General features: G+C 34.8%; 2 protein-coding genes across 3 annotated transcripts; both read left to right on the top strand.

Annotated features, from left to right (window-relative positions):
• The first annotated feature begins 202 nt into the window (after positions 1-202).
• LOC141448719 (uncharacterized) lies at positions 203-20,655 on the top strand. 2 transcript variants are annotated; one of them, XM_074117274.1, is made up of 10 exons: positions 203-643; positions 5,790-5,852; positions 12,390-12,519; positions 13,861-13,975; positions 14,061-14,188; positions 15,116-15,224; positions 17,417-17,542; positions 17,636-17,718; positions 17,801-17,985; positions 18,229-20,655. In XM_074117274.1, the coding sequence occupies exons 1-10, from the start codon at positions 547-549 to the stop codon at positions 18,360-18,362; spliced, it is 1,170 nt and encodes a 389-aa protein (XP_073973375.1). In that variant the 5' UTR covers positions 203-546; the 3' UTR covers positions 18,363-20,655. The 2 variants fall into 2 exon arrangements, with proteins under 2 accessions (XP_073973375.1, XP_073973376.1); XM_074117275.1 differs by lacking the exons at positions 203-643; positions 5,790-5,852 and adding an exon at positions 11,866-12,202.
• A 1,428-nt stretch (positions 20,656-22,083) lies between these two features.
• Nup43 (nucleoporin 43) lies at positions 22,084-23,263 on the top strand. The gene has a single exon (XM_074117285.1). It carries the CDS (start codon positions 22,204-22,206, stop codon positions 23,212-23,214), a length of 1,011 nt encoding a protein of 336 aa, XP_073973386.1. The 5' UTR covers positions 22,084-22,203; the 3' UTR covers positions 23,215-23,263.
• The last annotated feature ends 1,830 nt before the right edge of the window (positions 23,264-25,093 follow it).

Below are 25,093 nucleotides of genomic sequence, written 5' to 3'. Positions count from 1 at the left end.
TGATATTTTTGGACTGTTTACTGCTATTATTCAGATTACATAATGTTAAATAATTAACAAGTAATTTTTTATTATTATATTAATAATTTTAGAAAAGTTTTAGTTTTTTATTTATTTTTTTTAAATTCCCAACGTGCCGCTAGATTCGCAACAGAATACATTCGACATTCTTTCTCATGTTTTGAAAAAAACTGTTCAACCGAATTGGAGCAGAAGGATAAGTAGTTTGCTAGAGTGGGGTCTAGTAGTGCCTGAAGTTGTTAGATTAGACAATAAGCAGATATTTTATTAGTAATCGATGAACTGTCCATTCCGGAATTTTCAGTATTTCTAATCTCTCGTCCCTGTACACGTTTTTGTTTTTTCTACGGCTAATTTCAGTATTGGAAGTTTTTAAATCATACCTTTTAATTATTTGGATCTGTTCTGAAGAATTACCGCATTTTCACCACTGCTTGCTTCATTTAACTAAAACTAAGTGGCTAGTATTGGAGAATAAAATTTCAGTAGGCTAAATTAGCCGTTACTGAATTTTTGCAGTAGAAGATGCCAGGAAGCAGAGTTCAATGTCAGATAGGTCCAATGGCTCAAAACGGACAAAAGATATCGGATACCCTTCCAAGGAGAGGACAAGTTACTGAAGGTTAGTAATAATTAATTCTTATAGCGGTTTTATAGAATGATATCTGTAGAAGACATTCCAAACCCCTGACTTATTACGATCAGAAGGTAAGCCAATAATTTAATTTTGTATTATTCACTCCACCTCTAGTAAAATAGTCGGTTACGTTTCTAATGTCAAGGTTATAAACATGAACAAGTTATTAATCGTGTTTCTTTCTTATTATTAATTACTTATACATAAGCTTGAAAATAGAAAACATTCTAGTTGAATGTGATATTTGTTGAACATTAGTTTTGTATAACGAGATAGGAATTGTTCAATTTCAAGTTTATGCTTGAAACTTGATTTACATTTCAATGAAGTTGGAACAGTTCCAAAAAAGAAATTGAATTATAATTTAATGAAAGAACTTAGTTAACTGTGTTGCTATAATTTACCTTGTATAGTTTGTAGCATCTTTAACCGCAATTTATTTTGTGGTGATTAGGATTTAATAGTTTAGTTCTTCATGTTATTAGTTTATTGCATTAATGGTTATTCGTGGCTTTTGATCCTGGTAGCAAGAAAAGGGCGATCTAAACAAAGGAAGCTTGGTAGATGTGTTCTTACAAAGGTGGGTTTTACTAACGTATAATCTTCAGTAACTTCTATCTCAATGGTTTGTTACTGCAAAATTCGATTAAGAAATTTTGTGAATACTGGGTGATCAGAATTACTGCATACATTTTGATCTATTACTTTCGTTTGGCATTTTTCCATGAAAGTTTATCCTGAGCCAGCTTTTTCTGGAGATGTGAAAATAAATATTTTTTCGTAAGAATATCAATCAGTAGATATTTGTTTATTGTAATTCAGCGAAAGCAGGTTATTTCGAAAAGAGAGGCTACATTGCATACAACTTATAGTGAAAACTGAATATAATGCCAGAAACCTTGCATCTTAATTTTTTAGAAAATAAAAATGCATGTTTTGTAAATTTCATCTTGATGACTAAAAGATTACTGTATCCATATGCGTACCACCAACAGGAAATCAATAGAACCATTTTTACAAAAAAGAAAAAAATCGCCAAAATCTGAAACAGCTGTACAGAAAAGTCTTCCAGCTAACCTCTTTCTCAAATTTTGTATTTGCTTACACATTTCTTATTCGGGTTACTTAGGGGATTTGATGATGATTAAATTGAATTTTAGTAGAAGTCTTAATTATCGAAATCTAATTTTCGTCGACAAATTTTTCAAATAAAATTAAAGCTGAAATTAAAGTTCGTCTGAAATGTAATTCTAAGTCTGTAAAAAGTATAATGTATATTGTGTATTAAAAGTATAGGTCTTTAAAAGAGTGTGAAAAGGCTAATTAAATTTTGAATTAAAAGATCAGCCTTCCGGAAAGGCGTAATGACCATAGCAGTTAAGTGCCTTAACAATAAAAAAAAAAATCTTCCGGAAGTGCGACTCACTGATCGGCATTTTCGAATATCCCGCAAGTCGAGTATAGCACACCTTCTCCGGAAGAACCGGCAACGGCCCGTGGTAAACATTTGACCTGTCTTCGGAGATTTTTTAAATAATTTTCTTATTAAAAAGATAAATAATAAAATTGTGTACGAAATTTTATAGGTTATTACCCTAATTGATCTAGTAGGCATAATTTTGTCTTGGAAGGTATTCTGTGATTTTTCTCGAAAGGTTTATTTACTATTGTATAATAATTATAATAATTGCTTATCTTTACATGTAAATATTATTGTAAGTAAACGATCATAAAAATGTTTCAATTTACTTATGTAATAGCTCTTTAATACCTTTCCAGGTTTTTTGTTAGGAAAAAAACTCGGCACGCGGAATTTTTCAATAAATTTACTGGTCCGAAGGCCTAAAAAATGATTGATAAACGCTGTTCTAGAGAAAAACTTAATAGAATTTAGACCTAACCTATCACTTAGTTCGTGATGTTAGGCATTATTGATAGGTTGGGGTTCTGGGAGCCGCAGTATCACGTTTACTTGCACGGTATTAAATAAAAATTATAGTGAACGTATATAACTTCATAGAAAACTATATTTTGGGTATAAATTTTAAGTTTTTAGAAATTTAATTTCGCACTTTACGATAATATAATGTCTGCAGAGTGTTCACACAGATCTTTTTTGGTTAGAGTTGTGATATCTGATTTTTAATTTCGCAATTAAGTCTAATCTGGGTCTACTAATTAACTAATACACTCGTGCCGGATTTAATGCGTAGAAAGTACAACAATGCAATTGTACGGCAAACAGTTGGTCCATTGTGATGCAGTGTATTCAACCAGGCTGTTCACATTACCCGTAAATGCGCGTTAAACTGAAATCGTCTCGCCAGATTTAAACCATTAAAAAGGGTTTGAAAGTTGTTTAAAAATAGTTTTGTTGAAATTGTTTAACCATCCGGAAGTAACAATTAAATAAGTGGTGAAATTGAACAGTCTCAGTCTCGAGTGTGGCACTTCTTTCTTTCACTTCCTTCGACTTTATCGAACATTGATCGCAGTCGATCTCCGACAAGTTTTCATTTTTGGTTTGTGCTTAGATTTGCCGATGTCGGCGTAACGATTTTCTTGGTCAACTGAATGCGTACGGAGCTCTACTTCAAAAGAGATTTGGCTCTGTTCGAGGAACCAGGATGCACTAAAGCAACTAAATTCTTATGACATCACATTGAAAGTAGTGCTGGAAGGTTCCTGGTGACTGGAGAAAGTATCTTGTAGTCAAAGATATTCGTTGAGGCTGTATTCCTTGTAATGTGTGTGTCACAGCACTTCGTTTCCTGTATACGTCCCAGGCGGCAGGACGACAGGGTTGCCACTCTTCTTGCTGGAACTAGAAAGTCAGAAAGTGTCCGGTGATTGGTGCGGCTTTCTACCATAAATTTGTTCACCATTACTAGATTGAAATAATGGTTACACTAGACTGGAACTTAATTACTCTGACTTCTTTACTTTCATTTCAGAAATTGTTATTTCACTTTATATGTTTAATAATTCGTATCTGGCGAGACGCCGCAGTTCGGTGAGAACAAGGCCGTATTCTAGACAGAGGGCAATTAGTTGTTGAGGTTCACTTTCTCCAGAAGTGCGGCTCCAAATGAAGTGCACCTTGCCGCGTCATTACTACTGACCAGAGTGAGCCGTCCGCTTTCCACCCATCATCAGGGTGATTTCCGGAACGCTCCATTGACCACTATCTTGCCCTTCCTGGTCGTAAAAGGGAAACATCTGCCGTGAACTTTCGCCCTACTTTCTCTTGCTTCCGTCTACTTATTATTATTAGATGCGAAATTTTGATTTTGGCCTACATATTTCATACATATGTAACTTTTAAACAAAATCATTAGTAGTCTTGTCGATTTCAGCAAATCGAGAAAAAACACCTACCGTTGGCTCAGGATGTCGTGTATTTCTGGCGAGAACTGGAACATTGAAAATCTGCAGAATCCTGCGACTGAAGGCCACATTTGATCTATTAATTGCTGTTCGATGTCTCATCCATGAATCTCCTTTAAAAAAAAAAAAACTGCGCCGTTGAATTATAATTTTATTTACTGTGCAAGAGTATTTGACGATTAGCAGAATGGGTTCACAGTTAGGCTGATTCAATGAACTACTCAGAGGCTGCTTATCACATTTCCTGCCACGTTTTGAATAGAACTGGTAACGTTACGCATTTCCGCCCGTATAGAATGTTGTAGACTTACAGACTGCAGCAACAGTTTACATGAATGCCTAAATCTAGTTCCGACAGACAGAGATACAAACCATGACGTGATAAGAACGAGATATAGGCCATGAAATCAGAGAATGGTTAAGCATATCGTGCGTTAAACAAATATTGCCGTATCTATCTCCAAAGAATAAGCACTGACCTCACGCGGTGTCCGGGCGCCCTCATTAATTGTGGCTGGTCTTATCTCTCAACGTTACCGTTCAAATTAACACGTTGACTGCAACAATAAGTCTATTCAATCGCGCCCCTTTTTAACCTCTAAGAGGAAGTAATGAAATCGTAACAAATTATCGAAATGGAAATTTCGTTACTTTAGGTCGTCGATGATGATTCGCGATTTAAACATTTTACACCCACAATTAGTTTCCTGTTCCTGCTGTTTGAAATATTTTGCCCCTCCAAAAGAAACTCAAGCTGAGTTCCTCTTAGAGGTAGGGATGAAATATAAGGGTGCTGATTACAACACGTTGTGGCGTTTGATAGATAGATAGATTAGACTAGGGCGGCCTCAAGGCCTACGCCACTACGACCCCTTTGGATCAATTGTGGCTCCCCTCACTCCAAAAAGCTCACCCTCCAGACCCGTCCTTTTGATCAGACTCTTAATGCTGGAGAGCGGCTCTTGGGTAAAGCTCACCAGGCCTTGGTTTTTCCTCCCCGAGAAGTGACATCCTTAGCCACACGAGCCCCTCACACTGACACAATACGTGCAGCGTCGTTTCCTCCTCTTCCTGACAGAACCTATAAAGGCTATGCGATGTATGTGTTTTCTGAGCCTGCAGTGGCCTGGTTAATAGTCCTACCTATAGTCCTATCCTTATAGCTCCACGGCCTTGGCGGATTAATTCTGCAGTCAGCTGTGGCGTATGATGCCTGATTGTTATTTCGACTAAGCCACGTAGATAGATACAAACGGTTAATTCATTCAACAAAAGCATCATTAACTTATGGGCTTAGGAAATTTAGAATCTAAAAACGCTGTTTACGATTTTCCTTTTTGGATTCTCAACTTTTCGCTGTGACTATTCCTAATGCACCATCTTCCAGAGCTTTTGAAGGTTTACAGTCAGTCAAGGATATTCATTTGGCCTGGGAACTAGGAATCACTTTAATTTAAAACCTTTTCCTTTTCCAGAGAGGGGGAAAGCTCGCACTTCCTCCGATTTCCAGTTTGCGTTACAGCTCCTGCAGGTCTACGCTAAAAATAGTAACAACTGAACAACGTTTTGTTCGCCAAAATATCTTCTTAAAGTCTAGTAGCAAGCTATGAGACCTTGTGCAGCTTAGAGATAAACTTCGTAATCCAGTTGTACCAGTATGAAGATGGTTACTTCCGTTGTAATTCCTTTTTACTGTTTTAATAGCAAGACTATTATTTTAAACTTATCTTCCGTACTGTTGCAGCGTGCAAGGAGTGGCTGGTCCGGGAGGATGGAGCGCTAGCCTATGAACTTCAGAAGGAGGAAGGTAAGTGACTGTATCTTTCTGGAAGTGAAGACTCTCTCTAGTGATGCTTTTCGAATAACCGTCTTGAGGTTTCCCATTCTGAATTTAGGTCATAAGCATCCCATAATGGAAACCCTAATCATAAATCTAGTCACAGTTTCCACTGCGAGACATCGCCACAGATGCGGAAATAAAAGAAATATCTTGAGCGTAGAAAGGAAGTCCAACCAAAGTTTGTGATGTTCTGGAATTAAAAGGAAAATTAAACAAAGTTGCAGTAATTTAGACTTAGAGGGGAACTTGAAACTTAAATTTCCCTCACCAGAGGCGATTTTCCAAAACTTAGACCCAATCTTTCTGCTTCCCTCTTACTTGAAGCAAATATCACGAGCCTGTGAAGGTTGGCCTTGAGGAAGGCGCTGCCTGCTTGATGGTTCCCGCCAACCACCTGTTCTCCCCGCCGGCTCGGTAATTACAGGTGGCGCCTTTTTGTGCGTTGTGTTGTCATCCTAGCCTCTATTATTCATTGGTCTTCAATTGGACCATTGTTTTTCAACTTTTGGAGCCCCTGCAGAGATGTTCTACATTCTTGGCTTCCTTGGAGTATAAAATCTTATTATTTAACTCCTACTTCCTTTTACCATAATTCTCCATTTTCTCCCGTATTTTGACCATTACAGTGAAATTACTGTTCAGAGGTCAGCCTATCCCCAAATCCACTTGGATTGGAACGAATATATCATAGAAAAATAATTCTGATAAAAATTATAGTGCTCTGTTTTTGTAATGAACAATAAAATTTTAGCGAAACTCCCTTAAAGCAAAGCCCCGAAAAGTGAAAACAAAATTTATGCAAGGGGCCCTGCTGTTAGCCCCAAGTAATAGTTTCCAAACTTGGAACTTTTTCTTAACATGCAACGAACAATATAAATACAAGTGACCGTCTTTAGAGGATGGACTCAGCTCATTGGCGGCTGAAGTTTTCTATCATCATTGCTAACGTTGTTCAATCAAGCCTGGGATCTCCGCGTGGGAATCCAGTGTACTAACGATTTAGCCTTCCCTCCTAACCGCGTTCCAAAGTGCCCTTTTTAGAGTTTTCGGGGGAAAAAGGTAGATCTAGATGTTTGCCAAGAGTAAAAAACATTAAAATAAACTCCAAGAGTTCAGTTAGTAAAGTGTTATTTCTGGTAGAACAATTTTGTAACTCATTTAATCTTCTTTATCATTTTATAAATGATTAGACAGTAAATTACTATACAATAGCACATTAGAGTCAAGTCTGCCCACCACCCCCTCTCCCACAAGTGGCCTTAAACCAAATTTTCTCCAGAAAATGTTCTTGGAGCTCTAGAATCCGAATGTGCCAAGTGTGAAGCAAATCGGCTCCAGTACGTGAGACAAACTAAAACTATTAGAACGTGAGAAATAATAAAATTAGTGTCGAGAACAGTTCGAGTTGGCGCGCAGTGTGTTTACATTTCCTTGGAAGAAATGGCCGCCATGTTTTTAAACATAATCTGGGATTAGACGTAAACAACTTCAAGGCGCTCTCTCAAGGATTTTATGGCAACCTTGGCGCGCTCTCAGTTTTACCTGTACCACAATGCATACCCACTGGCTAGCCTGTCGCTCATTAATAAATAGCCAACTTGTGGTGAGGATGGTGTCCGTTATGAACGTCCGAAATTATTGGGTTTCATGAGAGAGGAAACCTGAAGGAATGTTAGCCGTCCATCGGATCGACCGAAAGGTAGAATCCCGTGACCAGACTTCACAGAAAGGACTTTAGTTCTCTTACTCCTAATAAGAGGTAGTAGAGCAGTCTTTGGGTCCGAATGAGTGATTTTTGAAACCAACAAACTAGCACGAAGCTAGAAACTGTATTTCCTGTGAATGCCCATGGAAACTGATCACCAACTAAGCGGTGACGCAACCGGAACTACAGCTTTACTGCGTAGTTTTCTGAATTAGAGCTGCAGCAATATTCTTGAAAGCTTTCATTGCACTCAAATGCATCCACAGCTTCTCCGTACAAACACTGCTCCCGTAAAAGTACGCAATGAAGGGCACCTCCTGCTGAGGGAAGTATATGTACTCCAGAAATTCCAGAGACCAATTAGAACTACAGATGAGTGTTCTTCCACGATTAGGTGTGCAGTTGACAGAAATTATCAACTATCACGTCCTTGGCTCTGTTCATAGTGTGCGACTACCGGAAGTTATACATATGATTCATGTTGACTTCCTGTCACAGTTATCTAAACATCAATTACCACTAAATGTATAAAATCATGTAGCTCTGTTATTAGTTTAAAGGCCATCTCTGCCCCGTATATCTACTACCCACGTATCAATCAATAACGTTTAGTTGTGACGATGGTCGGAGTCCATGTTTGTGATTCACCGATTCAATGTTTCTGCTTTCTCTACCGATAATAGTAAGAGAAGGATTGTAGTCATGCTAGACTCCCCGTTTTGAGTTTGCACCGAAAGCAACCGAAAAGGTTTCCAAGATTAGTAAGTTATGGACCGCAAAAAATCGCAGAAAATAAAAATTTCATATTCCTGGCCTCATCCAGAGGTGAAAACTGGGCTGTGCTGGAAGCTCCAGCTTACTGGATAATATCTTCAGTTTTCAAGATCTTGGAAACGACTTGGAGCTCTGCTTGCATACATCTGCATCCTTTTATCCAGGAAACTTCTATCAAGGATACTTCCTGGAAAAGAGGAGTAAACCCACTCTTTGATCCCTAACGCTTGCTCTCAATGCTTGTGATGTTAAGGGGGGAGGCGTTAATTGTAGCTAAAATGGAGTTTGAAGGAAATCGCTCGTCCGGAAGGAACGCTTTATTCACTGGATACTTCCGCTTTCACCAGAATACTACCCGTCCAATTTGTCTTGTCCAAATCGAATGTGCTTCTACCAACTAACTATAGTGCATTCTTTCTGCGCGCCTAATTGCTTTATAATGGTTGCACTAGTTTCCTGAGGGATGTACGAGCTCGTGGCTAGAATATTCCCACCATTGTTATTGCAATTCACTTGTGGTACTTATGTTTTAAGCACAGGAAGTTGGTAATGCGCTTTCTCGGTTTACAGTTCTAGACAATCGTTCCGCACTCTCAAGGCCACTTTCCGCCATTTTAGTTAACTTAAATACAGTCCAGTCCACACGCTGAACATTCATACTACTACTTCTCGCCGCAGTTGGGATGGCTGAATTAGATTTCACATTATCTTGCCCTAACTTACTCAAAAAGGTCTAATAAAACCCATTGGGGACGGCTTAGAAGAGTTCAAGAAAACTCGGAAACTGCTTACTCCGGCGGCCTCCAACCGTCCATTAGAATCCTGGCCTAAACCAGCTTTCCTGACAAGAGGAAAATTAGAGCTGTGGGTGTGAGCATGTGGTGCGGATAACACAACTTGAGGAAAAGCGATAGGACGATTTGCCTAGAAATCGCCAAAAGCTAAAAAGCTGCCCATTCAGTAATGCAGCATCTGGTCGACTGATTGTTCTTGAGGGCGCACGATTCCCCCTGAATCAGCCGTTTTATGGCTTTCCCAGAGCAAAATTTTTAATAAAAATTATTACCAAGTTGGAAGAAAATCTTCTGTGCAGAAAATCTAGGAGAAAATCCTATAAAAACTTGAAAAATCGTTTTACCATTGATATGGCAATTTCTGTTTGCTGATTGAGACCAAAACTTGGAGTCGTACTTAGCTAAAAAATTGTTCCTTTCAGCGCAATTGTACTCAAGTATATGAGCTGCAGTAGAGAAAGTCAAATTTCTGGGAAAAAAACTTTTCTCGGTATTTGTACTTCCGGTTACGTCACATTCTTTTAATGTTAGGTATTTGGAGCGCCCAGAGGACGCTTAGCCCCTTCCCCGTCTCCTAGGTCAGCCCTTAGACGAACTTTCTCCTACACGAATGCAATTATTGGTAGTTTAAGTCTTCGGTAGCTAATGTTGATCTATCTGCGACTTTCCGTTTTAACAGGAGTCAGAGTAGAAGAAATCATGTTCAAGCGGATGAGTTGCAAGTTTGTAATATTTATAGTATTCAGTCTACCATATATATTTGCATCACTAAACAGTTGTAAATTTATTTAAAGTGATTTCAATTAGTTTGCAAATTTTAATTTTCTAATTAAATTTTTACATAGATTCTGGATTAATTCATGCACGTAAATGAGCGTTGCATGGAAGTCATGCGTTAAATGTTTTGCAACAAAAATTCAGTCTTTGAATAACGTAAACTTGATGGAAAATACAGACAGTTATCTTGAAAATCATAAATATGTAGTGAAAGCGGAATCATTGGCAGTTATTTGGGTCGTAGTTGTGTGAAAGAAGGCGTGAAGGATCTGATGATGAGCTGCTGAAGAGAAACTAAGGTTTAGAGGTCAATGAGGCGAGGGCAAAAGGTCGCCACTACTCAGGTTCTCCTCAGGAGTTCAGTTTGGTGAAATGCACTCGCACAGACGGATATCCACCTCCCATAGGAAGCGTTCCATCATCTCGCCACCTAGAACTGCCCTACTTCCTGGAACTGGCTCTCCAGTCACTCTGTACTTAGACAGTAAACACACCCACGACTTCCTGCCAAAACTGCACTTCTTTGAATTCTTCTCTATGGTATCGTCTGCCCTCATCAAAGCTCTTGAATAGAATTTTCCATGAAAATTGGCCAATTAACCATAAATCTACGCGTGCGCAATGTAAAAATGTAGAGGGAAACTCGTGGGAACTATTTAGGAGAAAACTCAGGAAATTGAAAAAACCATTTAGTCAAGAGGAACGTCCGGTTGAGTAATTAAATTAGTTAAAGTAATGGGGAATGTAAACACTCCATCTAATCGTTCTTAGTATTATGATAGTGATTACACTAAGATGGCAGAGATAAGAAATAAACGTGGCCAGTATACTCGTAGCAAAGAACGCCAAATTTAAAGGAATTCATTGAAGAAATTTCCCAGAATGTATTGAAAAATTATAAGCGCTAGTTATACAGAATTATGTAAATATGAAAGCAGAGTGGAAATACGGGCCTGGACAGATGTACTACCCGGCCGTACAAACTATTTCCTGTAACCTTCAACAAGCAATTATTTATTAATTGCAGGTTTTGTCTCAGATAATAGTGGTTTTTTTTTAGTTTTTTTTTTACAAAAAAATACGTGCTGCAGTTTGTACACCACTGCTGTCACTTTTACAACAACATGGTGGTTTCCTTAGACTCGACAATTAGTAGGTCAATTTCATTTGTTTTCGATACGATCTCCTTTAATTAAAGATCTTTTAGTGAACATAAGAAATATTGAAGTCATCTTTCGCTTCTAATTCTAATACGAATTCTAATTTTTTATTTTTCTAATTTTTAGCAGACAAAAATCTGATGTTTATATGTGATTTGTTTTATTTGTGGGGCCCCCAAATCAGTTTTGCCTGTCTAATGTAATTTCAAAAATTTCACTTGAACTCAGTACTGAGAAGGAGAGTACATAAAAGACAAAATTTTAGTTTTTTTTTTTTTTAAAAAAAAAACTATATTTCTAAAATAATTAATTATGAACTTGTTTTTTAATTTATAATTGTTTATTTTTATTGTTAGTATAAAAAAACAAATAGTTTTTTGTGGTAACATGAAAAGTATTCCAATTGTGAAACTGGCCTTGACCGCGCGCTCTAGTAATGACTCCAAACTTTACTTTCACTCGCGAGTTTTTTCCTTTACGCGCAGCCCCCCCCCCCTCCAAGATCTCTCTATTTTTACAGCTTTCAAAACCAGCAATAGAATTGTACCAATAGAATGTATAATTTAATAAATAAAAAAAACACACAAAAAACAAGAATTTAAAAGAAGAAAGAAACTATTTCCTCTTAAACATGAAGAAAATTAAATATTACTAATAAATGATGAAGCAGGATGTACCTTCATGTAAAAAAAAATAAAATAAAAACCATTCATTTTTCTTTTTTTTGTATTTCTCCGATCATGTTGGCAACGCTGGTCGACCTGTCCATGACGTCACAATATGGCCGCTGAGTTCAACAAGTGGTTGTTTTCAACTCCCATGTTACATTGGCTAGATCAGTAGTATTCAATGGATCTGATGGGTTTTTTCACTCCATGCGTGTGTTAATTTAATTTCGGTTATTTTATTATTTTTTTTGAAAGGAGGTTACTTATTTATTTCTTTTTAAACTATTCATTATTTTTATTATTTTAATGGGTAAAATATTTATTTAATTTTGCATTATTATCTTCAAAATTAATAACTGAACATTAAAAAAAAGGGATAGCGTCACTTTTACATTGAGAAATCAGATTCGAGGTCATTCAAATGAGAATGATCTTTGACGTAAGTCATTATTTTTTTTAAATTGATTTTCTGCTAAATTGTTATAAATTTAAATTTTCTTAAAAGCATTTAATCATTTTTTTTTGCAAATCATAGTTGTGTTAGTTACGTGAGTTATTTAATTTTTTTTTGTATCCATATTCCTTTTTACTATTTCATTAATTAGCTTTTTTTCTGGTATATACAGTTGAACGCCATTACAGCTCAAATAAATCAAGAAATGCGATCGTACGAGAAGATTTTCCAATGGCGAAGGACGCACAACGTCAAGCTGAAGAAGAAGCCATTGCAGAATATCAACGCCAAGCTTTATTACTGTAAGTGTGTTTGAATTTATTTTTTTGCATTTTCTAATAAAATAAAGTAAAAATAATAATTAGGTGAGAAGCATAAATTTCACTTACTGCCATTAATGACTTATTTATTTTTTCGTAAAAAGTACAATGAAATTAAACGTATAACTATTTCACCACGTCGTCCTGAGTGGTGGGGGTATTGTAAGTTACCAAAGGTTTCTGGCTCAAGATTTTTTTTTTTCTTTATGATTGGTTGGTTCCACATTGTTAACCAGCGCCTCCTAGTTTTTATGCCTTTCGATACTCGTACGTTAATTTAAACTTAAAATGAACATAGGTATGCTTTCTTCGAAAACTCTGTACAAGAAAAGTTTTGCTGTAAATTATTTTTTACATTAAAAAAAAAAAAATGAAATTGTCTTTTTATTTCAAAATTTGTACGCAGGAATCTTTGAAAAACCATAACAAATTCTTCAGTGAAATGATTTGATTAATCGATTCTACTTACATAATTTCATATTTTACATCGAAATTAGATTAGAGGGATAACCTCTACTTTGTTTCCACAACTGCTTTAAAAATTATTTCCCCCCCAAAAAAAATGTATCAGAATAAAAATTATAGATCTATACATTCACAGTTATAGGTAGGTACCAGTTTTAAAGAAAACCTTGGCATTTTCTAGGAAAACTAAAAAGTATGTACCAAAGTGTTACTTATCTTTGAATCAGGTTTCAGAATGAAGAATATTCTAGCGGGGGAAGGCTTTGTCAATCAGTGGTAAAGTTTTATACTTATAGAAAAAAGCAAACATTTAACTTATCAAAGATTTAACTGCCCGATTTCGTCCAAATGTTAATTGAGTTTATGAAAAATGAAAATTTAACAACTACAGTTTTTATTTACAAATTAATATGAATTGATACTAAAGAGTTGAAAAAAAGATATTGTACAACCTGAGTACAAGAAGGACGATCGTTTTTCTAAGATTTGTTTTTTCTACTAATAGAGAGCTGTTAGGCAGTTCAGAACATGTAAATCATAAAAATACAATAAATTACGAGTTTGGTGAAAACGGTTGAGCGGAAGCCGCTATTAGAAATTCATTCTGGTGTCCTGTATGTAATAATATCAGTAATTACAATAAATAATTGAAATCTAGAAATGTTGTTTTTAAAAAATTGTCTTGTCTCATAAGTATTGTTTTATAATATCGAATCTGCAAGTTAGTGTAAAAATAGCTGCCAAAAATGTCGCTGTTTGAAGACATTTTAAAAGAGAGAATCGTGTTTAGTGGTTTAAAACAAATGTATTTATTTCCTCTTGTGACATACACGATTCTGGTAATTTCTATGATTACAGCGAAGAACGAGACGCCCTGATAGCCAGAGATGTTGCTCTGCAGTTGGAACGGGAAGAAGTTGACCAACGAAAAAGATTAGAGGAGCAAGATCAAAAAATTGCGAAAGTCATACAGGTTAGTTGAGATTTTATTATTACCTGTCATTTCTTAGTGAATTTCTTCGACTTAGTTTATAGTAAAACGTAATAATTCATTACAGGAAAAAGAGCGACGACAAAAGATGCGAGCTCTGGGTGACATAAACAAAGTAGGACTTCCTCTGCCGCCGGATATGACAGCTCCTTACTCAGTTGTGCGCAAAGTCACGTCAGTTGAAGAACAAATGAGGTTCGTACTTTTAACAAGCGATTCCTAGCTCTGATCTCTGTCCATTTCCTTGTGTAATGATGAGAATTAAAGCGTTACAGATTTGTATTATCTTAGAGTGTATAGAAATTTTTTGGGTCCGATGTAGTTTTTACACATTTTTCAGTGTGTAGATCTGTCTGTCTGTTTGAATTACTTAATCAGCGGCGATACGGTTCCAACGTTCGCTCAGTTCACTGCTTTTGGCAAAAATTTATAAAGTACTCCTCAAATCTGACTTCTGGCTCCCTCTCACTCTCACAACACCTCTTATTTAAAGATCGATGTCCGAAGAACTTCACCAACCTTGGCTATCCCGTTTGACAGAATAGAGTGCTTCCCTGCACTCTTATCCGTAAGAGAGGATACGGAACTAAATTTTATAATTTAACGTCTTTAATATTGAAGGGTATTAAATGAACGCTGAATTTCCGACTTCGAAAAAATGGCGTCACTAAAAACGCTTATTTTTTGAAGAGTTTTCACTAATAATCCTAAAATAATTCTGTATTTCTGTACTTATAATTTTGTATTTTAAGTTTTATTACATTATCATGTTTCCGTGTTTATAGAAAATATGAAGAAACTTTGTTGATAAAAAGTTTGATTAAAGATCATGTTAATGTGCTCATCAGACTTTTATTTTGAATTTTCACCTGAATTTTATAATTTCTGAGGCTCCTTGAATGAAAGTACTTCTCAGGGCACCTCAGATCATTAGTTCCAGTAAAAATTTCAAGATCTTCCAGATATCGAAGTTTTTCTTTTGTGGACTTCCTCCTTTTTTTTGTGAGAAATAATGCTAACTTTATATATTGTTCTTTGTAGTCTCCATCCTGCTCCCTGAATATCTAGTATTTTTGCCATAGTTCTAAGAAGTGTAAATATTTATTTGGTTTTTTGTTTTAGGGAACTATGTGTTGACGATTCTGTGCAGCAGAATATAAGCGATTGTTCCTGGCCACCTCCACCAGACATGGAGCAGATCATGAAGGCACAACAGGAGAAATCGGACGAGGTAATAATTAATTGAAAGGACGTAGTGGGTATTTTGTATTTGTTTGTTTGTTTGTTTTAAATGACGAGATTCATTAAAGAGGAAACAGAAATAATTCTAGTTATTTATTTATTTATTGTTACTTGCTTATAATACAATTGTAGCAAGGGAAAATAATTCTTATTACAGCCAGAATTTTTATTTATTTAGCCAAGCTTTCGATCCAGGGACCAAGTTATCTTCTGAATATAGAAACACATTGTTAATATATGTATTCTCTAAACATGATAAACTCAAATGTAATCTTTCTTCACAAATATGTTTTACAGCCCTGAGGATGTACTGGTATAAGGAATTGATAATAATTTCTCTTCACTTTAGGATAGATAATTTATTTTCAACATTACAAATCTGGGCTTTCAAGAATGGTATCGTTTATTGTAAGAACATGTAACCTATTCAGGCTCCTTCTTAGGCGATCAGTGGGCAACTTTATTTGAGAGCCATCTATGGAGATGTTCAATCTGTTGAATTGATGGTCAACATTGTAAAAGATTTTATTAAACAAGTTTAATCGATTGCGAGAAGATGAAGCCCGCACGAGAAATCACACTATTATCAAACAATAGAATAACCATAATATGAAGAAGGAAGAATTGAAGTAACACGTGACAATTTGGAGATTTGGTGGAGGCGTGCTGCGTTGATGGGTGAAATCCTAGATGGCACGTCCGTTTCCAATTCGTGACTAGAGTTTCACTCATCGATGCCGGCGTCCATACTAACAACATCAAGATGATGATGATGACCGTTATGAATAAAGAAAAGATGATGGAAGTTACTTCTTAGTACGTTGCCAACAGAACTTTTTGCAATCTACTCAATTTTGAAGTACAACTATTTTACCTATTCTTAATATCCGATCTATTAAGTCGCTGGGAAAGTTTTATTTTGTTGGAACATTACTATCGGCAGATTACACTGGTTTTGTTAGTCCAGTAGCGATATTTATTTTATTGGTAGTTATCTGTTCACAAACTAAGAAAGTCTGTTCACTTCGGTTTCTTCTCAGTTTAAACAAAAAAAAAAGTATCTAGTGAAACATTAGCTACTTTTATTTAAAGAAGAAAACACCGATGTAACAACAGCAAATTATGAAGTAATATTTCTTATTGAACAATTAACTAAGACAACTAGATGATCCCGAAATAAAATCAATCTGAAAAAAAACGAAACTTTTTTTCTTGATGTATAGACAAATGTCTAGGTCAGGGGTCGGCAACCTATTTTAAGTAAAGAGCCATTTCTCCTTAAATAATTTTAATAAATCTTACCAAGAGCCGCAGAGATGATAGAGTAAAAAATTCTGTAGATCATTTGTGTTCACAAATTATTATTTTATGATATTCAATAACATTTAAATGTTTTATTTATTTATTTTCACATATTGCAAAGTAAATAATAACGAATGAAAAGGCGGCAGTCTGACAATATAAATCAAGTACTTTATTTTGATATTGTATAATTTTATTCAATTTCGAACCTATCGCATTTAAAATTATTTTTGAAAAAATTCCTTTTAATAAATGGAATTTTCATTCATTTAAATAAAATTAAACTATACAATATAGGATATTTTGGGCAGGCTGAATTGGGCCACACAATTTCGATAAAAGAGCCGCATGCGGGTTGCCGACCCCCTGGTCTAGACCATGGTGAACATTATCATACTAACTCCCAAACTTTATGATAGTAAAATTGCTACCACCCACTAAACTTAAGTTTGAGCTTAAACTTAATTTAATAGCCGTTAGGGGGTAGGTTGACTTTGTTGGGTCTAGATGGCTAGAATCTTCCGTGATTGTCAATAAAGTGTACATTTCCTTGAGAGAGATACCATCGAGCATTACTGGAATTCCTAAATATTTGAAGTAAATCTGTTCTCCGGAAGGGCGTCTTTTATATGGAAAGAAATGCTGTAAGTTTTGACATAGAATCATAAAATAATGCCGGGTTGCAGGGGGTTTTTACTTCGTCTTCTGTTCACATGTAGTGGATGGAGCCGGATGGCAACGCCACTTTATTGTCTTATATTAACATTTTTATTAACCATTGCTAAAAAGGTAGTCCAAGTTATTTCACAATTAAATCATTGCAGATCTTGCTCCTAATTTCGTTGTGACAGAAGTGCCTAATTGTTTTATTGTGAATAGGAACTGGCCAAACGATTGCAAGAAGAAGAGGAAGGCATGACGCGCTCCATGGGGCTGATCGACCGAGATCGACTGTTGGCTATAGAAGTACAAGATCTGGAATTAGCTAAGATGATGCAGGCCAAGGTGGAGTATTTTGTTTTAGTGTAAGGGTGATATGTTTTTTACCATCCTACAGAATTCCAAGCCTTTGAACCTGTTTTTCTATAATGCTTCCAGGAACGCGCCAAAGCCAAGCGGGCTAAGGAACGTGCAAGGGCTAAGAAGCAGATGGAAGCTGAATTGATGCAAAATGCTGAAAGGTTAGCTTTAATGCAAATCAGATAGTATTGTGCAAAATGTTGAATGTATGTTGAATGACGGAAGAGGTGTATTGGGGTTTAGAAAGGGTGACGTGGAGGAAGTAGCCGCGGGGGTGGTGCATGATGGGTATCGCCTGCCGAACATCGCCATGGCCATCGACCCCACGTACTCACCGAGACACCAGCATCAGCATCATCATACTCCGCCTCAACTGCTGGTACAGCACTCACCGCAGCACACCTTGTTGCATCACCGCGCTGCTGTCGGTAGGTTCATTCACTGTTACCTCAAACTAAAAATCTTAAAAGTTTAGAACTTGTCTCTTAGATGTTATTTAGAGGAATTTCGGCTAAATCTCTTTTCCATCTGAGTCATCTACTGTAGCGTGCTTATTGAGTAGTCCACAGAATGTAGAAACGTTTGTGCTCATAGTAGAAACCAAAAAAATCGAATTATCTACACGATTACTAGTGAAGTATTGAAAAATATTGATTTCTATGTGAGCACAGGTGATTGCGACTACGATTGTGAAGAGGAATCACCGCCGTACATGCCGGTCCAAGGACAAAGAAGGACCTCTACCGGAAGTTCAGACAAGAAGAAGAAAAAAGAGAAATCACGGGACGATTGTAAACAACAGTAACATGAAGAAGTGGAGTCCCAAAGGTTTTTTTTTTTAATCTTAATCTGTACTTTCTTTTTTTTCAAAAAAACTATTTACATTATTTATTAATCACTGCCAGATGAAGAATTCGAATAATTAAAAAAACTATTAATCTATTAAAAGAAACTATTGGTATAATAATGGAAGTCAATTAAGAAACTAACCAGCCAAAGATTGTACAATATTATAACATTGCTACTTCTATTTTTTCGTAATATGTACTTAATTTTTTTGGAAGAGTTCTATTTTGTTGTGCGTGAACGTGAAAGTGCTGATAGTTTTTTGTATTTTCTTGATATCTATTTTTCTATTTGCACCAAAATTAATATTTCTCTTGATATTTGTAAGTGAAACTCGTAACATTCTTCCATGATATTACTGGCATGTTTTAGCGCATTAATATGAAAACGCATGATATAAATACCAAGTTTTAAGAAAAGAAGTCATTCCAAGAACATTTTACCAAATATATATAATGAAAACCTAATCCCTTCTATAACTTTATTAACTCACAAATAAAGTCAGGCTCCTTCTTGCCAAACCAACTCGTAATCTGTTTCCAAACACGTTTTCTCCAGCAGCATCTGCTTCATGATCGTTGATACAGAATTATGTATGAATGATAACATTACGTCGCCAAATTGCTGTACCGGTCGCATCTTTATTCCTTTCTGCGACTTTATAAGACTTTCGCTTGTCTCGAACGTCTGAAGTTTATCCATCCAATCACCATGAACTTCACATATGTAAAGTCCAAGTTCTGGAAATCTTTTGACTTCAGAAAATGGGGGCTTAATCGTTTAAAGCATTTAAAGCTGAAAGTTTGTTGAGTACGCTGACTAACGATACTATAATTGATTTTCCGCATGGATCTTATGCAGTTGTTAGCCAAAGACTTGCAACTTAAACCAAGAGCAATACTGATGGAGTTTCAGATCTGGATCCAGCATATTCACAATATCCCATTATAAGTTCTGGATTAGACGATGAAAAAGACGAAGTCAATGTTGTCTACAGAAGCAGTTTATTAATCTTACGAATCGTTTTCTCTGGACTTGATTCTGATAATTCGGAAGATTTTTATTTTTTACCAAATATATAATGTTATTTATTAATATTTAATAGATAGGAGCAAGCATAATTTTTGGAGGAATCATTTCTGTGTAGGGACTTTTTTACTGCTTTCCTTTTAAAATGCCGCTTCTGCTACCTAATTCGTTCATTCCCAAATTATATCTTAAGTAATTTCAAAACTACTTACTTTTTTTTTGAAAAATAAAGTAAATCTTTAATCTTTGTTTTCTTCTATGATGGAAATTCTTTCAATATCCCCAGGAATATTTTGAAGTTTCGAGTTATTTAATGGTAATGCTGACGAAGCTTTTTTACTTGGGTAAGTATACTTTTTTCGACCAGGGCAATTCTAGTACTGCAATGACATGTTCTTGTTTTGTTTTGAGTATGTACAGATGTACCAATAAATACTATTTTTAGAATAGGAAACGAGTTTTTTTTTTGTTACTTTTCCAGACAGGAGTAAGTAGTCGGCCATGTCCAGGTTCAGTGTTGCCATGACATAGTTCATTGTTAAAATTACCACATGAACAATTGTTATCCACTCAAATTTATACGTTTGTATTTTTTTAAAAAAAGTAAGCTCCCTTTATTGCCTGTCTTAGTATCAAACGACAATCTCAAATAACAAAACAAATTAACTTACCCCAAGAAAACCTCTTAACCAGGTTAAAGAAATAATAATAACCATTCTTCTCTAAATTAATAACGCTAAAACGTGCCATGCCTTACATGACTCCAGATATGTATCTGTACCGTCCATGACGTACTCTATACACTGTGATCAAATTGACTGAAGCAAGATATTCTTTATATATAATGTAAGAAATAGGAATACTTTTTTCTTTTATGTAAAGTGCCTCAAATTTATACAAAATATATTGACATATAGATAGTATATTGGTAATCACCAAATTTTTAGTAAAAGTGAAGTGTAACACCTACTGAAGAAGAAACTAACAATCAAATTGTCATTAATCAAATATAAATTTATATGTTTTTTTTTAATAAATATTTTCTCATTAAATGATAAAAAGAAAAGTTTTGGAATAAAAATTGCTTGTGTATCATTTATTATTTGTTTAGTAACTAGTCATAAAAAAACAAAAATGCACCTACTGGTTTATTATATTATTTATTTCTATGTATAATACTTTTTCTTTTTTTACTTTGGAATAAAAGTAAATTGGATTTGGAAGTATGTTTTGTAATTCCTTGTATCAACCTTTATTATAAGTTGTAGCAGAGATGAGTGTAGATAAAAGTAATGCTGCGGCTGGAGTCCAGAGTCCAGATAAGGTATTTTCTGAATTGGTGTAGACCCAACCAATTAAGCAAATAGAACTGGTTGCGGAGGCAAAATTTACGAAGACTCCAAAATAATAATTTATTTTTTAAATTCTTCTTTGATGATAAAAAGGCAAGAAAAAATGACAAAATTTGAACTTATTGTTTGTAAATTACAATATATGTATCTTACCAGGTTTCTGGAGATTTGTCTTTCATTAAGCACTCTCATAAAATCTATGAGAAAAGTGTGGCCTGTTTTGAGAGTATGCCCAGTAGAGTAAACGTTACCGCTTACTTACTAAACATGAAATTTGGTTGTTGGTTTGATGAGTAACAGATATGTATCTCCACATTGTGAAAGGAAAATGAAATTAAAACAAAGCCGTGCGCTTGATAAGTGTGAATGGAGGTGCAAAGTCTTCATGTGAAAGCTGAGCTTAACGCGGCTGCAAAAAGATGCAAAAAAAAAAAGCCCAAGGATGAAAGCACTAGATACAAGAAAAAAAATACTACATTAAAACTTCAGTGGATAATTCAAATTCAATTCAAACTATTGTAATGATTTTTCTGTTAAACTTCTTTTAAGTAATTTAAACCAATCTGATTTCAATTTTCTTGGGGAAAAAAAATGAAGATTCAAACAGATTACGTATTACTGGAAAATGGACTAATCACACGTAATTCTTATCGACAAACTAAATGAATAGGTAGAAATAAACCGAGTTGACTTATACTACGAATTTTTAATAACTTCACTTTTTGCTGATCTAATTAAATCTTCAAAAAATACTTTATATATTTTATTGTCAATAATATCAGGTCCTTATTACGGCGTAATGGTGATAATTCACCACCATCCAGTATTTGCACTTGAGTGTTTTTTTATTTTTTAGCTGAATTCAAAACCCTAAATAATCATATTTACTTTAACAGAACTCTATTATTGAGAAACGTGTTAAACAAATCTACGAAACTGCAAGGTTTCATGCACACTGAGCTCTTCCATTTACACTGTGACCAACATACAAAAAAAAAATTGTGTCCATAAGTATACTTCTACAATATTATCATTATTATTATATTGCTATTATCTATATTTACATTTTTTCATTACTATAATTATATTTATTTTTATATGTGTACGCAATCAAACTTCTACACTCTTATCAACTGGCGCTAATGGTAGATTTTAATATAACCATCTATTCTTCTAAAAGAGATATTTTAGTTAAAAGTGCTTACGAATTAAGAAATAAATAAATGAATTTAAATACATGAGACAAAAATATTTTTCAATATTTAAAATATGAAGAGGGAATATTACAATTTTAACTTCCAATAACCTTTTTAACCTTCCAATAAAACTGAAAATTTACTGTACATTGGATTCAATTGATATAGTTCTTGTATTTCTAGACTTAGTTATCGTACCTATGGTTGATTTTTTATTTTATAAATGTCTTCTACGAACTTTTCTTATTTTAAAGAGCCAGTGTACAACCGTATCTTCAGAAATTACATTAGCAAGAAAGTCTCCAGAGTGAGATGGAAGCCGCAAGATTACAATGCACAACCCGAATACTTAGTGAGTGGAAGTTATTCAGAGAAAGAGAACAGTCTGGACTTATGGTACTATCCCACTAACAAAGAACTAGAAGATGAGGAAGATGAAATATATATGCATTTACCAGTGCATAGTATGCTCGTGAAGAGAGGCGACGTAACTGGATTGATGTTCCATGAACGAGATAAATTTATTTATTCTACTTCTCAAGGTGTTGTAGCTATGGTTGGACTAGATAAGAAAAAAATGAAAATGTTAAACGAATGGGAGTTGAAAGGTGAAGCTGCTGGATTTGACGTTGACATTTCTAGCCGGAAGATATGTATATTTGGTGAATCAGCCGTTTTCTTTGGATTGGATTCAGACTCAAGTATTGGTATTATAGAAAATAATAACCTTAAATGTGGTAGTTTTTTACGACAAGATGAAATAGTTGTGGGTAATTTACGTGGTCAATTGTTTGTATACGATTTAAGAACAAATCTAAAACCTACTATGGCGTTTCCATACAACTCGGAATCAGCCGTGGGAGTTACTTGCGTTCGGCCGTATCCAAATCAGAAACATATACTTGTAGCTACCGGTCTAGATGGCAATGTTACAACATGGGATCTCAGAAAACATGTTTCACCTACAGATCTCTACCTTGGTCACGATTCACCCATATCACATTTTCAGTTTTCTGACAGGCGGCCAAACAATATGTTCACCACTTGTTATTCAGGTGAGATGTGGCATTGGACCAATTTCGACATGATGTTAGCTGGAAGTCAGCCGGACGTAAGGGCATTGCTGGACAGGAAGAAGTACCCGACTAATTACTGTGACGTTTACAACGATCACCTCGTCGCAGCTACGGATAATGATTGTCTGGTTATTGTTTCACCTCTAAAACTTGTATAAGCAAAAATAAGTGTACATTTTTAAATAAATTTCCTTTTTTACGTTTTTCTATCTGTAGTTTACCCATATTTTGAAATTTTCCTCAACTAATTAATTCTTCACGCTACTACATCACTTTTTTAAAGCCCATTTACGTAGTTGCTGTCCCTTTTGTCTCGATCTTGCTTGTAACTGCCTGTCTACATCCTATATCCACACCTTTCTTCTGCAGAAAAAATCAGGTATCATGGGTTTGTTCTATACATCTTATTTAAACAACTTAAAACTTAGGTTTATTAAACCTTTGTTAAATTTAAATGCTAATTCTCTGCGTAGGACCAGATATAAATTAGATAATAGCATTCCTACAAAAAAAAAAAAAAATAGGGATATGCAAACGCCGCCACAACGATCTAAATACCTCAAAGTCCATAAATTTTTAAATTTCTTTCAGTTTATTAACTGTGAAAGTAAATTATAAAAATATGGCATGTGTATTCGTTGCACCTAACAGCGACTAATTCTGTTTTATAATTTTTATTATTTATTTAGAAATATTACCGTTACTTTGGTAATCAATTTCAGTACAATTAGGTTAATTAGAACTTATTGTAATAAAGGAAACCTTCCATCTTGTACACTTGTGTTGTAATAGCTTCTTTTTTTGTAAGGCAAGTCAAATCTGAGACCATTGGTGTCAAGGGATTCCGGCCTACATACAGTGTTGAATGAAGGTCCTAGGAAAAGAAAATCATAACTTACGCATTCTATTTTTGTTTTCAGGAATGATAAGATGAAAGACATATTCTTCGTCAAAAAAGTAACTCCGTAATAAAGCTTTTATTCCATTTTGCTGATTGATCCAAAAACTTCACTTTGCATACAAGTTAAAAGATAACTGATTGATAAATTAGTAGAGCCACGACTCCTGCTGCCCTATTTATTCGTTCTTGTGGCAAAATTTTCTTATTCAAATGCTATTTACTTCTTCAAACAGGGATTTAGGAAAGTTAAAAAATAAAAATCTTGGAAGATTATTTTTTCTAATAAAATCACTACCAGGCTACAACTGACTGTTTAATTATAATATTGACTGTAGATTACTGTCATTTATATGCCAAGTATTTAAAAAATAATTACAACATTTTATAAACTTACAAAAAGATGATAAATATTTTTGTATGTACAGAATTCCGTTCTCAACTAAACATGAAAATCCCATCTTAAGATTAGATGAATTGAATTAGATGGATATCTCTGTTCAGATTTATTTGTTGGCCCTTAAATCTCTCCTTAGAGTAATTGCGACTCTTAAAAAAGATTATTTGAGTTGATACCAACACTCAGTGTTGTGACTCATTTTGTTTTTGATTCTAAAAAGTTCGTAGGACCTATCAAATGTTATCCGCAAAAATATATAAACTAATCATATTTAGCGAAATTATTTGTAAATGTAGATATAACACCGTGGGTGCCCTTCTCATGAAGATTTGACCTTCCTAAGTTTCTTTTTCCAGTAATTTTGTCGTTTTATTATATTCATTATTAGATTTGATAACGCTTCTAACTTAAAGTTAATTTAAAAAAAATAGAATTGAATACAGAAAATAAAATACTCTCTTTTTATGAAACTTACTATATCAAGTAAGCAGTGGTTAGGCTTTAAAGTGCAATTTCAGTGTATGTAATGTAAAACCTTTAAAGTCAATTTAGGTAACATCTTTAAAAAAAATCAGCAAAGTGTGACATTTTTGGACTAAAAAACCTTATTTTACATTCCCACGTGGAGCGAAAATTTTTATGTTTTTAGACTTTTTGGTTATTGAGCCACAGTAACTCGTTTTCGTCTCTGAAGATATTCTAAACTGTGTGTGTGCAATTCCTATCCCAACTTTAAAGT

The sequence above is a fragment of the Rhodnius prolixus genome, unplaced genomic scaffold (genome assembly GCF_049639745.1).
Source record: "Rhodnius prolixus isolate KJV_2025 unplaced genomic scaffold, Rpr scaffold_2, whole genome shotgun sequence".
Lineage (NCBI taxonomy): Eukaryota > Metazoa > Arthropoda > Insecta > Hemiptera > Reduviidae > Rhodnius > Rhodnius prolixus.
This window is presented reverse-complemented; position numbering and strand designations above follow the sequence as displayed.